The sequence below is a fragment of the Chiloscyllium plagiosum genome, unplaced genomic scaffold, assembly GCF_037043375.1.
Source record: "Chiloscyllium plagiosum isolate Xiang-an unplaced genomic scaffold, Cpla_swu_hap1 HiC_scaffold_2, whole genome shotgun sequence".
In the NCBI taxonomy this organism is placed as follows: Eukaryota; Metazoa; Chordata; class Chondrichthyes; order Orectolobiformes; family Hemiscylliidae; genus Chiloscyllium; species Chiloscyllium plagiosum.
In genome coordinates, this window is record NW_028270140.1 from 2,415,037 (window position 1) to 2,428,226 (window position 13,190).

General features: G+C 43.5%; 1 protein-coding gene across 1 annotated transcript in view; it reads left to right on the forward strand.

Annotated features, from left to right (window-relative positions):
* LOC122558088 (fibrillin-2-like) overlaps nt 1–13,190 on the forward strand; it is a 339,601-nt gene that overhangs the window by 184,461 nt on the left and 141,950 nt on the right. The window contains exons 22-26 of the mRNA XM_087994253.1: nt 371–421; nt 3,250–3,375; nt 4,158–4,385; nt 6,845–6,970; nt 10,470–10,598. Coding sequence (XP_087850379.1) covers nt 371–421; nt 3,250–3,375; nt 4,158–4,385; nt 6,845–6,970; nt 10,470–10,598 — 660 coding nt within the window. The remainder of the gene's footprint in view (nt 1–370; nt 422–3,249; nt 3,376–4,157; nt 4,386–6,844; nt 6,971–10,469; nt 10,599–13,190) is intronic.

Genomic DNA, 13,190 nt, shown 5'->3' on the forward strand with positions numbered 1-13,190 from the left:
AACAACAAATGCTAGATATCGCAGCAGGTGAAACAGTATCCATGGAGAGAGAGCAAGCTAACGTTCTTGATGAGTCATCTAGACTCGGAAGTTCCTTCAAAAGTCACAACTTATGTTTCTCACCAAAAAGTTGGTGAAATTTTGGAGACTGAAAATTAGTGAGTTATGTGCCTCCAGAGGAGAACTGTTGTTCGGATGTTTCTCTTCATGGATGCTGCCTGATCTATTGAATATCTTCAAGAATTTTCCATTTTTATGTCCAATGTTCCATACGTGCAGAATATTATTCAAAATACTAAACTGTTGATAATCAACTGATATAATACAGATCCCAGAGGTTTTATTTTTGAACTTGTTTGATTGTGTGTAGATACCACCTGTCCAAGAGGATATGCAAGAGTTAAGGGTGTAGCCTGTGAAGGTAAGAATATTTTAACCTTAAAACATAGGAATACATGACCACCGAATAAAGGAAAAGAGAAAGGCAGGAGGTTTACAGGGCATTTGAGGTAAAACTTTATCGCCCAGGTAGCAGTTGGAATGTGAAATGCATTGCGCGGGAGGGTAGTTGAAGTGGATAACATCACAACATTTAAAAAGTACTTAGAATAACACTTGAAGTATCATAGCATTCAAAGCTATGGACCTATTGCAAAAAAGTGGGACACGCTTAGGTCGTAGATTATTTTTGTCACCACAGACTCAACGGGCTGAAGGGTCTTTTCTATAAAGTAGGATTCTGTGACTTACTGACTTACTTCAATTCGGAAGAAATAATTTTCATTTTCATAGCTTTCATGTTTATATGGTATTGTAAATACTTCACAGTTATTGAAGTTAAATGGAGTTGTATGGGCAAATGCAACATTTAAGGTCTCACGCAAGACAGTGAGGAAAGTGACCAGATGGATAATCTGCAGCATTGAAAATGTAACTGTTGACAGATAAATGCTGACCATGATACCAGGAGAACTGCCCTGTCTTTTGCCATAGGATGTTATATATCCACTTAAAGGGAAGAAAGGCCTGAAGTTCATCATCTTATCTAATACTTGGCTACTGTACTCTTACAATGCAGGATGCTCTCGGAGCCATGCTGCAGTGTCATCATGTCATCCTACATAATGTATTCAAGTGTTTGGAGCGGAATTTGAATGAAATTGAAAACTCCAAAACAAAGTAGAATTAATACAACGCGTTTGACATCATCACAATCTCAATGGCCCTGGGAGAGGATCCCAGACTAGTTGCCACCAAATACTTCAGCGTATTGACCACCTTCTGGTTTTATATCCTAAACACACCTTTCACCCTCTCAATGTGATCAACAATAACCTTGTGTCATACAGCAGACAAAAACACAGATATTAAAATATTCTTACATACTAGCTTTTTGCAGTTGAGGAAAATAACCAAAACACTGACGAAATCGGTGATAGTGCACCCAATCCCTAAATCACTTTTCGTGCCAGCTATTAAAAATGATCATCTACTCAGTGGCAATTTTGGTGCATTCTAGATTTATATTGAAAAAATCTGGGAAATACTGAAGAACTAAATTTAATTATTCCTACACTCCAGAAAAATGCGCCCATTTTTTATTCATTTGTTGGACATGGGTTTTGCTGGCTGGCCCAGCATTTATTGCTGTTCCCTGGTAACCCTCGAGAAGGTGTTGGTGAGCTGCCTTCTTAAACTGTTACAGTCCACCTTGGAGACCAGTTCTGTATTCTACTTTGTTTTATTTTGAGAATCACCTGTAAAAAAACAGGAAGCAGCTTTCCCTTATGTGCCACATTGACACAAAGGACCGATTTTCACTTGCTGTCCTGAACGACTTCTTCTCTGAGGGCAAGGCAGTGCAAACTGGGGCTAGCGTCCACCGCCACTGGCAGCAGTAAGGGTTGCCTAGTGCTGAGGCAGATTTTGTAAAAGATGCGTCTTGGTTCTCTACTACAATAAAAGCAGTAAAACAATAAGCAGCTCTCTGCAACCTCACAGCTCCTCATCCTACACATTCCCCATGCCAGTCCATGCCACCTACCCAGACATGTTTTGCCATGCATCTCTAACTACCCTGAAGCGCCCCTCTGTGTGAACCCCTTCCACTCTACCCGTCCCCATATCCCTTTCTGGGTTGTGATAATCTCCTCCCCACCCCCACTAATCCCATCTCCTTGCTTTGCTTTCCTCTCATTTTCTTCACCCTTCCTCCTGCCTGACTTGCCTCTAAACCCCTGACCTTGTCGCACCCTCTTGTCTCCCCATTCTGCTCCTGGCCTTCATCTTGTAGCAGCACTGGCCAGTGCAGGATGCCCTGCACAAATCACCTTCTGCCATTAGATGGAGACTGGTCAATCTAACAGTACTGTATACTTGTGCATACTTGGATAAGTGTAAACGTGGACAATGTACCTCTTTTATATTTAATAGAGCATTTTATTTTGAGGATATTTCTGCTGGGATGGCATTTCTGCTGCAGCACTTGCTTTTCTCTGTGCAAAGCATGTGTGGAAGAACCCATCTCTGGTTTTAACATTGTTTCCTGTGGAAACTCATGACTCAGTTAAAATTGTGATATTCAAGAATGGAATTAAAACTTAAAGTAGCATTTACTGTATCAAGAATCAGTGCTGATTGTGCTTCCTCCCACCCCTGTGACCCTGTATTGGGTCTTTACCCACCAACCTAAACTGCACTGAGCACTACAGAACAATTGTTTGCATGGCCAATTCATTTAACCTTTACATCCTTGGATTGCATGAGGAAACTGACGCACATATTCAGAGAACGTGCAAACTCCACATAGACACTCACTAAGGCTAGAATTGAACCCCGGTTCCTGTGAAGCACCAGTGCTAACCACTGAGCCACTGTGCTGCCTAGTTCAGTTTCTGGTCAGTGGTAACCCCTAGCCTAATCACCAGTGATGGCAGAGCCAGTTAATATCAAGGAACAATGGTCAGATTCTCCACGTTTGGAGATTGATCATTGGCTGACAGGAATGCTATTTGCCAATTGTCAGCCCAAGCCTGGATATTGTCCAGGTCCTGCTGCATTTGGACATAGACTATCATAGGCAACATGTTTGCAGCCTTTCATTTCTGCATTTGTTGTGCTTTGCAGGATCTAGTTGTTAAGTTACCTTAACTGTTGTGCCTACTTCTTTAAATGTTAATTTTGTGATGAGCCAAATTAATGAATTGGTTGGAACTGAAGATTGTCATTCTGATTTATCACTTTATACAGATGTGAATGAATGCACAGTCTTTCCTGGCATTTGCCCAAATGGACACTGTGTTAATACTCAAGGATCCTTCCAGTGTGAGTGTCCTGAAGGGTTGACCAGAGATAGCACGGGTCGGATTTGTGTGGGTAAGAAATCAATTACCTTAAAATATAGCTAAGGTCTAAATAGAATCTGTTTCTAAAGTCATGATTTGGAGGAGCCAGTGTTGGACTGGGGTGTACAAAGTTAAAAATCACTCAACACCAGGTTATATTTGGAAGCACTAACTTTTCTCACCTGATGAAGGAGCAGCGCTCCGAAAGCTAGTTTGTTTCTAAACTTTGTTTCTAAAGTGTGAGTTTTGAAGTGTACGTTTGAAAAGGAGGGTGGACATTTTTTTATGTTGTCTGCAAAGTTCCAGCACCTGTTTAAAGCAAGGCCATTGATGGGACTGAAGGACCAATGGCCTTCTCAATACTTATTCCTTGTTTGTATATTCTCATGATTGGGATTTAGGGAACAGATTAATTTTTTTTTATATTCACTCAAGGTCATGTGGACTTGATAGAATTTTTATAGGCCTTCCCCAAAGGAGATGAGGTGAGGTTGCTGCTGGCTGCCTGCCAGGTTCCCCATCACCTGAATTAAATCCCAACTAATACATGGGCACTGCTGTACCCTGCTCACATAGCAGTCTATCCAAATACGACACATCTTGGGAGTAGCGTCAATCATATGCTCTCAACATATGGCTGTACTCATCTCAAATAGTCTATCCTTGACATCCAAAAGCAATTAAATTGAAATCTGACAAAAATCTACTCAGAAATCCTATAATCTTTTTGGTTTAAAAATCCAGGAATAAACTGTGACATTACGGATGCTCTGCAGTAGAACAGCACTGACAGCTATGTAATATGTTGTGTAGATATCCGTCAGGAACAGTGTTATCTCAAGTGGGATGAGGATGAATGCACAGAACCAGTGGCTGGAAGATTTCGAATGGATGCTTGCTGCTGTTCGATTGGATCTGCCTGGGGAGTGGATTGTGAAGAGTGCCCCAGGCCTGGCACTAAACAGTATGAGCTGCTTTGTCCGAGAGGCCCAGGGTTCACCAACAGGGGTGACATTCTCACAGGAAGACCATTCTATAAAGGTAAAACTAATGTCATCCTTTGACCAAAACAGAAATTTGTGTGTGGCATTGGAAGGGTCCTGAAGAGTGGAGAGACCAAGCTGGGCTGTAGTGGGAAGCATCACAGTGATTAGGGCAGGGTGGACAGGAACGTGGATAGCAGCATTTTCAGGCTGAGAACACTTTGCCGCACTGGCCAGGGAGAATGAACAGTTGAGTTGTAAGCTAAGGCAGGGTCTGGGAATCACAAATGGGGGAAAAGCAGGAATATGAAGGGAAAAAGTGAAAGAGTTGATAGTCACAGGGAAAGATTGAAGGATGGAGGCATCACCAAAAGAAAGGAGATAGCTATTTGCAGAAATAGTAGTGGGGGCAGACGGGTCAGGGGAGGTGTGCTGGGTAGAGGCTAAATGAAGCAAATGAACAATTAACAGCCATCATTTTTCTCCTAAGCCACCTTGCAGAGAATGTGCAGTACAAATAAGGAGGGCCCAAGGGTGGCACGGTGGCACAGTGGTTAGCACTGCTGCCTCACAGCACCAGAGACCCGGGTTCAATTCCTGCCTCAGGCGACTCTCTGTATGGAGTTTGCACATTCTCCCTGTGTCTGTGTGGGTTTCCTCCGGGTGCTCCGGTTTCCTCCGGGTGCTCCGGTTTCCTCCCACAATCCAAAAATGTGTAGGTTAGGTGAATTGGCCATGCTAAATTGCCCGTAGCGTTAGGTGAAGGGGTAAATGTTGGGGAATGGGTCTGGGTGGATTACGCTTCGACGGGTTGGTGTGGACTTGTTGGGCCGAAGGGCCTGTTTCCACACTGTAAGTAATCTAATCTATCTGCACATGTTAACGCACAGCACAAACACAACTGAGAGAATAGAGAAAGCGATTGAAAGATATAATTGCATAAACACTCAATTAACAGCTTAGCACTGAGAAAAACACTCACTACAAAACACAAGTGAATAAGGTATTTTGGCTCCTAACTTCATGACCATGTCCTGTGATTCATTTAATTTGGGGCATCTAAGACTCACCAACTCTGGTGATGCTGGTACGGGGATTATTCCACAAGCAGCCGTGATGGAGCACTCCCAGGTTGAGGACATTTGGATAAACCATTCTACAAGCTGTAGATTCCAAAGTTGTAAGAGGATAATGAAGACTACTAAGAGTCAGATTGAGTTACTTGCCACATGCATCGAAAGGAAAGTACCGGTCAAGGCCACAACGATCTTGCACATGGCAGAATGAGGAAGGGGAAAACTAGTCATGGGTCATGAAGGACTCACCCCACCATGTCGAGGTGGCTGTAGAATAGTGTTTCACCCAATTGATGAGCATCTTGGTAAGGGCTGAAAGGGCAGCTTGACTATGTCAAGATCACAAATGGAAAACAGACATTTCATTCCTGATGTTTCTTCATGGATCATTATTCTGTGATTGATGTTTAAGCCAGCAGTTGCACTAACATTGAAGAAGTTAAGAAAGAGGAATGTCCAGCACTAACAGACCCAGAGACACGAGGCCCAAGGGATAACAGCAGATCCATGAGGTCAGGGCCAGTTTGCTCAGCTGACCTGCAGTCCCTTCTCCTGTCTATGTCAGCCACCGAAACATCAAACCCATCAGAGATGTGCAGCTGCAAACACTCCTTCATTGCTCTTCCCTTCTCTGTCTTCCACCTGCTGCTGTGGCAGTCACACCATCCTGCCCGGACTGCACAGCAAATCAGGAGTACCTCATCCAACAGTGTGGCTGTTCCCAGAAACAAAGTTTTTCCAGTTAACCTACCCCATCCCTGATCTATAACAGTGTTTGAAGCTCAGACACCAGCTCATCAACTCCAAACCGTGTCTGTACATGGGAAGGCTGTAGATCATACAGTTCCCAAAAGCTACAGCTACAACACATCACCTTCCCAGCTATCTTTATTCCTTATTTAACTAATTAGATTTCAAGTTTTAAAAGTCATGTTTAAAAAAACTGTTCAGTTATTTGTAGCTATGTATTATGGAGGCCAGTTAGCTTAGTTGGTTAGATGGCTGCTTTGAAATACAAGGTGATGCCAACAGTGTGGGTACAATTCCTGTGCCAGCTGAGGTCACCATGAGGGGCTCTCCTTCTCACCCGAGGTGTGGTGACCCTCAGGGTGAGCTACCACTGGTCATCTCTCTCTCTAATGAGAGAGCAGCCCTATAGTCTGGGGACTTAAAAAATGTCATGTTAGATAAATTAAAAACTACTTTATGTTTCCCCATGGGAGGTACATTGGAAAAAAGTACAGTTATATTTTTGTAATTGAGTAGCTAAGTGTAATCTTCAGCATGCCCAAAGATTTGATTTGATGATGTGTTAGTGTATTCATGTGACAAGATCTTTGCCTCGCAAAGTTAAAGGGCAACCAGTGAGTTTAGTCATGCATCAAAAATGTTTTCTTTTGAACCCTGTGATTTCTGTGCATGTTGTTTATTGCCTTTACAGATGTTAATGAATGCAAAGTGTTTAACAACCTCTGCAGTAACGGGAAGTGCAGAAACACCATCGGCAGTTTCCGGTGTAAATGTGACAATGGGTTTGCTCTGGATATGGAGGAAAGGAATTGCACAGGTACGGCACTTTGACTTGAATGAGCTGTACCAACACCACAATTAGTGAACACAGCATGCACACAGCCAAAACCAACACACAGTGCACAGAATCCTGCTGGTCCCACAGAGGCCAATTTGACAGGGGAATGGAAAGCAGAAATGGAGAGAGGGAATCAGGTTGGTAATAGGTCAGACCATGTTACATTTCCAAATTGTTTTGGTCAGAGACCAGAGCTGACTCAGAAACAGCTGGCCTGGTGGGTAGCAAATAATGACCAATTAATCAGGCTAAGAGGACAGAGAGGATGTTATCAGGATCTTCTGAGTGTTAGAGAAGCCTGTTATTGATCGCGAGACTTGGCTGCTCCATGGAGGCAAAGATTCAGTGACAGGCCATGGGGAGACATTGTGCCCCACAAATGGGGCAGGGGGCAAGAAAAGCTTCAGCCAAGAGGCTTCTCTGGAAGCATTTCCCTGTTTGCCCAAGAGAAACCAGAAGACCATAAGGAGCAGAATTAGGCTATTCAGCCCATCAACTCTTCTCTGCCATTCAATCATGGATGATATATTTCTCAAGATTCATCAATTTCCTGATGAAGGGCTTTTGCCCGAAACATTGATTTTCCTGCTCCTCGGATGCTACCTGACCTGCTGTGTTTTCCCAGCACTTTTCGAATCTTGACTCTAATCTCCAGGCTCTGCAGTACCCACTTTCACCTGTTATGTTTCTCAACCCTATTCTCCTGTCTTCCCTTACCAATCAAGATCCTGTCTATCACTGTTTTCAATACACTCCATGACTTGGCCTCCACAGCCCTCTGTGGCAATGAGTTCCACAGAGTCACCACCCTCTAGCTGAAGAAATTCCTCCTCATCTGAATTCGAAAGGATTATCACTTCACTCTGAGGCTGTGCCCTCGGGTCCTAGTCTCTCCTCCTAGCAGAAACATCCTTTCCACATCCACTCAATCCAGAGCCCTCAGGATTCTGTACGTTTCAATCAGATCCTCTCTCATCCTTTTAAACTCTACTGAGTACAGACCCAGAGTCCTCAACCACTCCTCACATGACAACTCCCTCATCCCCGGGATCATTTTTGCAAACCTCCTCTGGAACACCCCCCTAATGCCAGCACATCCTTCCTTAGGTACAGGATCCAAAACTGCTCACAATATTCCAAATACAGTCTGACCAGACCATTATGCAGCCTCAGCAGTATAACTCTGATCTTGTATTCGCGCCCTCTTGAAATGAATACCAACGTTGTATTTGCCTTCCTAACTGCCAAACTGAGCATGTACCTTAATCATCACAACATGTTGAATTAGAACTCCCAAGTCCTTTTGTGCTTCAGCTTTCTTAAGCCTTTCTGTGTTTAGAAAACAGTCAATATCTCTATTTTTCCTACCAAAGTGCATAACCTCACACTTTCCCACATTGTATTCCATCTGTCTCTTCTTTGCCCATTGTCCTAGCCCATCCAAGTCCTTCTGCAGCCCTCCCCACTTCCTCAACACTCCCTGTCCCTCCACCTATCTTTGTGTTACCTGCAAACTTAGCAACAACGCCCTCAGTTCCTTCGTCCAGATCATTTAATATAGCTGTGGTGCAACATAGACCCTTGTGGAACTCCACTAGTCACCGGCTGCCATCCTGGAAAAGACCCCTTTATCTCCACTGTCTGCCATCTGCCAGTCAGCCGAACCTCGATCCATGCCAGTACTTTGTCCCTAACACCATGAGTTTTTAGCAGCCTCCTCAGCAACACCTTGTGAAAGGCCTTCTGGAAATCCAAATAGATCACATTCACTGACTCCCTTCTCTAACTCTCTTATTATCTTCTTCAAGAATTTGAACAGATTTTTCAGGCAGGACCACCCCTTAACAAAGCCACGTTGACTCATATACTCCACAATCTTGTCCTTGATAATGGACCTCTAAAATTCTACAAACAACTGTGGTTAGACTAACCAGCCTATAGTTTCCATCTTCTGCCTCCCTCCCTTCTTAAACAGGGCTGTTACTTTATCCATTTTCCAGTCCTCTGGGACCTTCCCTGACCCCAGTGATTGCTGAAAGATCACCTCCAATGCCTTTGCAATCTCCTTCAAAACTCCGGGGTGTAGTCAGACCTTTCAGCTTGAGGAGAAAGTGAGGTCTGCAGATGCTGGAGATCAAAGTTGAAACTTTATTGCTGGAACAGCACAGCAGGTCAGGCAGCATCCAGGGAACAGGAGATTCGACGTTTCGGGCACAGGCCCTTCTTCAGGAATGAGCAGAGAGTGTTCAGCAGGAGAAGATAAAAGGTAGGGAGGAGGGACTTGGAGGAGGGGAGTTGGAAATGTGATAGGTGGAAAGAGGTCAAGGTGAGGGTGATAGGTCGGAGTAGGGTGGAGGCGGAGAGGTCAAGAAGAAGACTGCAGGTCAGGAAGGCGGTGCCGGGCTGGAAGGATCCGGCTGAGACAAGGTGGGGGGAGGGGGGATGAAGAAACTGGTGAAGTCCAAGTTCATCCCCTGCGGTTGGAGGGTTCCCAGTCGGAAGATAAGACGCTCCTCCTCCGACCGTCGGGTTGTTGTGGTTTGGCGGTGGATGAGTCCAATGACCTGCATATCCTCGGTGGAGTGGGAGGGGGAGTTGAAATGCTGTGCCACAGGTTGGACCTTTCAGCTTTCCTTACGTAAGCCCGTATCAGAGTTGATATTTCTAAAATGCTTTCACAGGCATTTCTACTTTGAGTTCTCACAATGTTGTGGGTCCTCAGCTTGGCCCTGCAGACTCAGAAACCTGTCTGCTATCCTTGGTTAATGGGTGCTCTCAGAATTCTCCCCTTAATTTGTTCTCTGAGAGGATCTCAGAGGTGGTCTATACTCATTTCACTCCAACAGGAGTATGTTCACAATTTATTTTTTAACTGTGCTGCCTGAAATGTTTTCTGCATTTTGCTGACCCTAAGGTAGCCTGCAAGTACTCCTCAACAGGAAAATCCCATCTTTGCGGGCACTCTCTCTCAATGCAGGATTGCTAAGTGGGAAATCTCTGAGACTCCCACTCCTCGTCTCAAGAATGAGAATCCAGGCCAACATTCTGATTGTGTTCAGCCAGACAGCATCACAAATAGTGGGAAAGGTCAGACTTTAGAATCTGATGTGATCATTTGCAGTAACAGCTTTGCCTATTCAGCTGTTATTCAAATCCTCCAGCCCTTATTAATGTTCAGTATTGTTGGTTCTAAATCAAAACACTTGCTCTAACACCTTTAGATGTTACTGCCCAACTAAATTATGTTATTTCATAATTTTCCAAGTTGTAACTTCTACCAACTCAAACTGTTTAACTTGCTGTACTTTCCAAAAGCAAGTCATGCCTCTTGTAAGTTACATTTCACTCGTGGAGATAAAGGAAAGCTATGTTTACCCAAAAATGAAAAGCATAGAGTAGAAAATACAAGCACATAGTAGTCTTTTTAATTCTTTCAGAATGCTTCACCTTTGAAATCTGTTTTCTTCTCTTTGATAAGACATTGATGAATGTCGGATTTCTCCTGGCCTCTGTGGAAATGGAACTTGTGTCAATACTCCTGGCCATTTTGAGTGCGAGTGTTTTGAAGGCTTTGAGAGTGGATTTATGATGATGAAGAATTGCATGGGTAGGTATATTGTCCAATTGTTTCAGAAATGTTACACTGTGAAGACACCTGCTTATATGACTAATACAACATGGGGTTGGATTTTTCCAAGGAGTGACAATCACATCCATAATGCAACTCTGTTCCTACGTTCTTTTATGGTCAGGAATAACTCTGTATTTCTGTCAGGAGATTCCAATCCCAGCTCCTCCAGAAATGTAGAGCACACCTTACTCTGAACACATCCCTCATTGTACAGGGCAGATGGGGAAGTCAAATGGTGCCTCCTTTTCACACAGCAATGGTTGATGTATTCTGAGATTTACAGCTCCAGCAGCACAAGTAGGTACTCTGGCAGCGCCTGTGAAAGGGAAAGTGTGAGGTTAAGGTACGGGGTAAGTAACAGAGGCTTTAGGCTGGGTTGGGAGAGGGGCTGTGGGAAGATTGGATCTGATGGGGAGAGGTCATGAGGGTAGTGTCTGCCTAAAGTGTGGGTGCAGGGAAACGCATCTGAGCCAGTGGCAGGGGGATGGTGATGTCACGTCCTGGGAGGACGGGGGAGGGAGGGGATATCAGACCTCAAGTGGAAGGTAATGGGCATGTCCAATTCCCTGGGGAAAGAGGTGTTAGGTCACGAGGGAGGAGATATTGTTGGGTGTGAGGTGGGGTATTGTGTCCCAGGAGCAAGGGGAGGGTGTTAGACCCTGAGAGGGAGGCTTCAGTGAGTGTCTGAGGATAGTGTCTTGTCAGGTACTGTGAGGGATATAAGAGATCTGGGGTCAGTGCCATTGGGAGTAACTAGCTTAATAGTTACCAGGAGTTAGACTAGGTTTTTAATTTTCCAACTGTTAATGGGTAACTATTAATTGCAGCAAAACTGTCCAAATGCTCTGATTTAGTGGGATACTTTCAGAGAGTTCATGGCGCAATAGAATTGTCCATTGGAATATTCAATTTCCCAAGCATTCCCTTAGATTCTGTTACTTTGGGGATTGTACAAGGCCCTCAAGTGTATTTGCATCTACATTTAAGAAACTATCGCTTGGGAAATCCAGGCCAACTTTAAAAAAATTATTTTCAGCTGAAAGTTCAACCAATTGATGAAACAAACAGAGAGAGGACTATATGATCAGGAGAGGAGCCAGTTAGATGCGATACACTAACTCACAGGGAGGGAAGAAAAATCAGCTGTAAAATCACCCAGTCATTTCACAAACCCCATGAAAGCACCCTGCAGAGATACAGAGACAGGTGCCAGAATTTAAGCTGCTGCCTTTTGGCTTTATCACACAATGGTCTTTGTTGTGGAGGGATCTAAAAGTAGATTTGTTTTCTAAAACTGAGATGGAGAAGGAGCTGTTACACTCAGGTTTATTTTAACATCAAAACACTGTATTTGAGAATGAATTAATATTTTAGAGCCCGGTGGGCAATCAACATTGAGAAAATGTATTCTGATGTGTAACATGTTTTCAAGCAGTAATCAGGGTACCGGTCGATATAATCCTTATAGGTTTTTTTTTTCTGATAGCAGACTTCATTTTAAAATGGTTTTAAATCATCTGCATTTATTTCTTGTGCCATAAAATATTTGAATATATAGAACACAGAATGTTACAGGCCCTTCAGCCCTCGATGTTGCACCGACCTGTGAAATTAATCTCTTGCCCATCTACCCTACACCATTCCATTATTATCCATATGTATGTCCAATGTCCATTTAAATGCACAGCGTCAGCGAGTCTATCACTGTTGCAGGCAGGCCGTCCCACACCCCTATTACTCTCTGAGTGAAGACATCTTGAGTTACCTTGGGGAATGTATTTTTGTAATGCATTTTGTTTGAAGTCATTTTTCTACTTGGAATGCTGTAGTATCAATGATAGAGAATGGTATTATTTAAAAAGATCATTCACCCAAATTAAAATTTCCTACATCATTGAAGCACAGTAGCTCCAACAAAAGAATGTAAGAACATAAGAGCTAGGAGCAGGAGTAGGCCATCTGGCCCATTGAGCCTACTCCCCCATTCAATAAGATCATGGCTGATCATTTCATGGACTCAGATCCACTTACCCGCCTGCTCCCAGAACCCTTAATCCCTTAACTGTTCAAAGATCTCTCTGTCTTTGCCTTAAAACACTCAATGAGATGGCCTCCACTGCTTCACTGGGCAGGGAATTCACAGACTCACAACCCTTTGGGTGGAGAAGCTCCTCCTCAACTTAGTCAACATGTGCTTCAAAAATTAATAGAATATGTTTCATACTCTCAGTTCCTCATGTCGCTAATTCACAATCAGGCCCATACTGATAACTCAAGAGATCAAGCTGACTGTCAAGTCAAAGGGGAAATCATGTTAGGGCTAGTATATTGACAACAGACCATCCCTGTCCTCTCAGTGTTGTGCATCTCTGAGACAGTATACCGGCCATTTCAGAAACTCTCAGTTAGATTTCACAGTCATTTGGTTAGAACACTTTTTTTTATACATGGTAATAAGTTTTCAGATAATCGAATCACTAAACAGGGAAAAGAATGTTAAGACTGAGCTGAGAAAGAAAATTCAAACATCGTAAAATACAGTAGAGGAATGAAATGAAAGATCTGCCC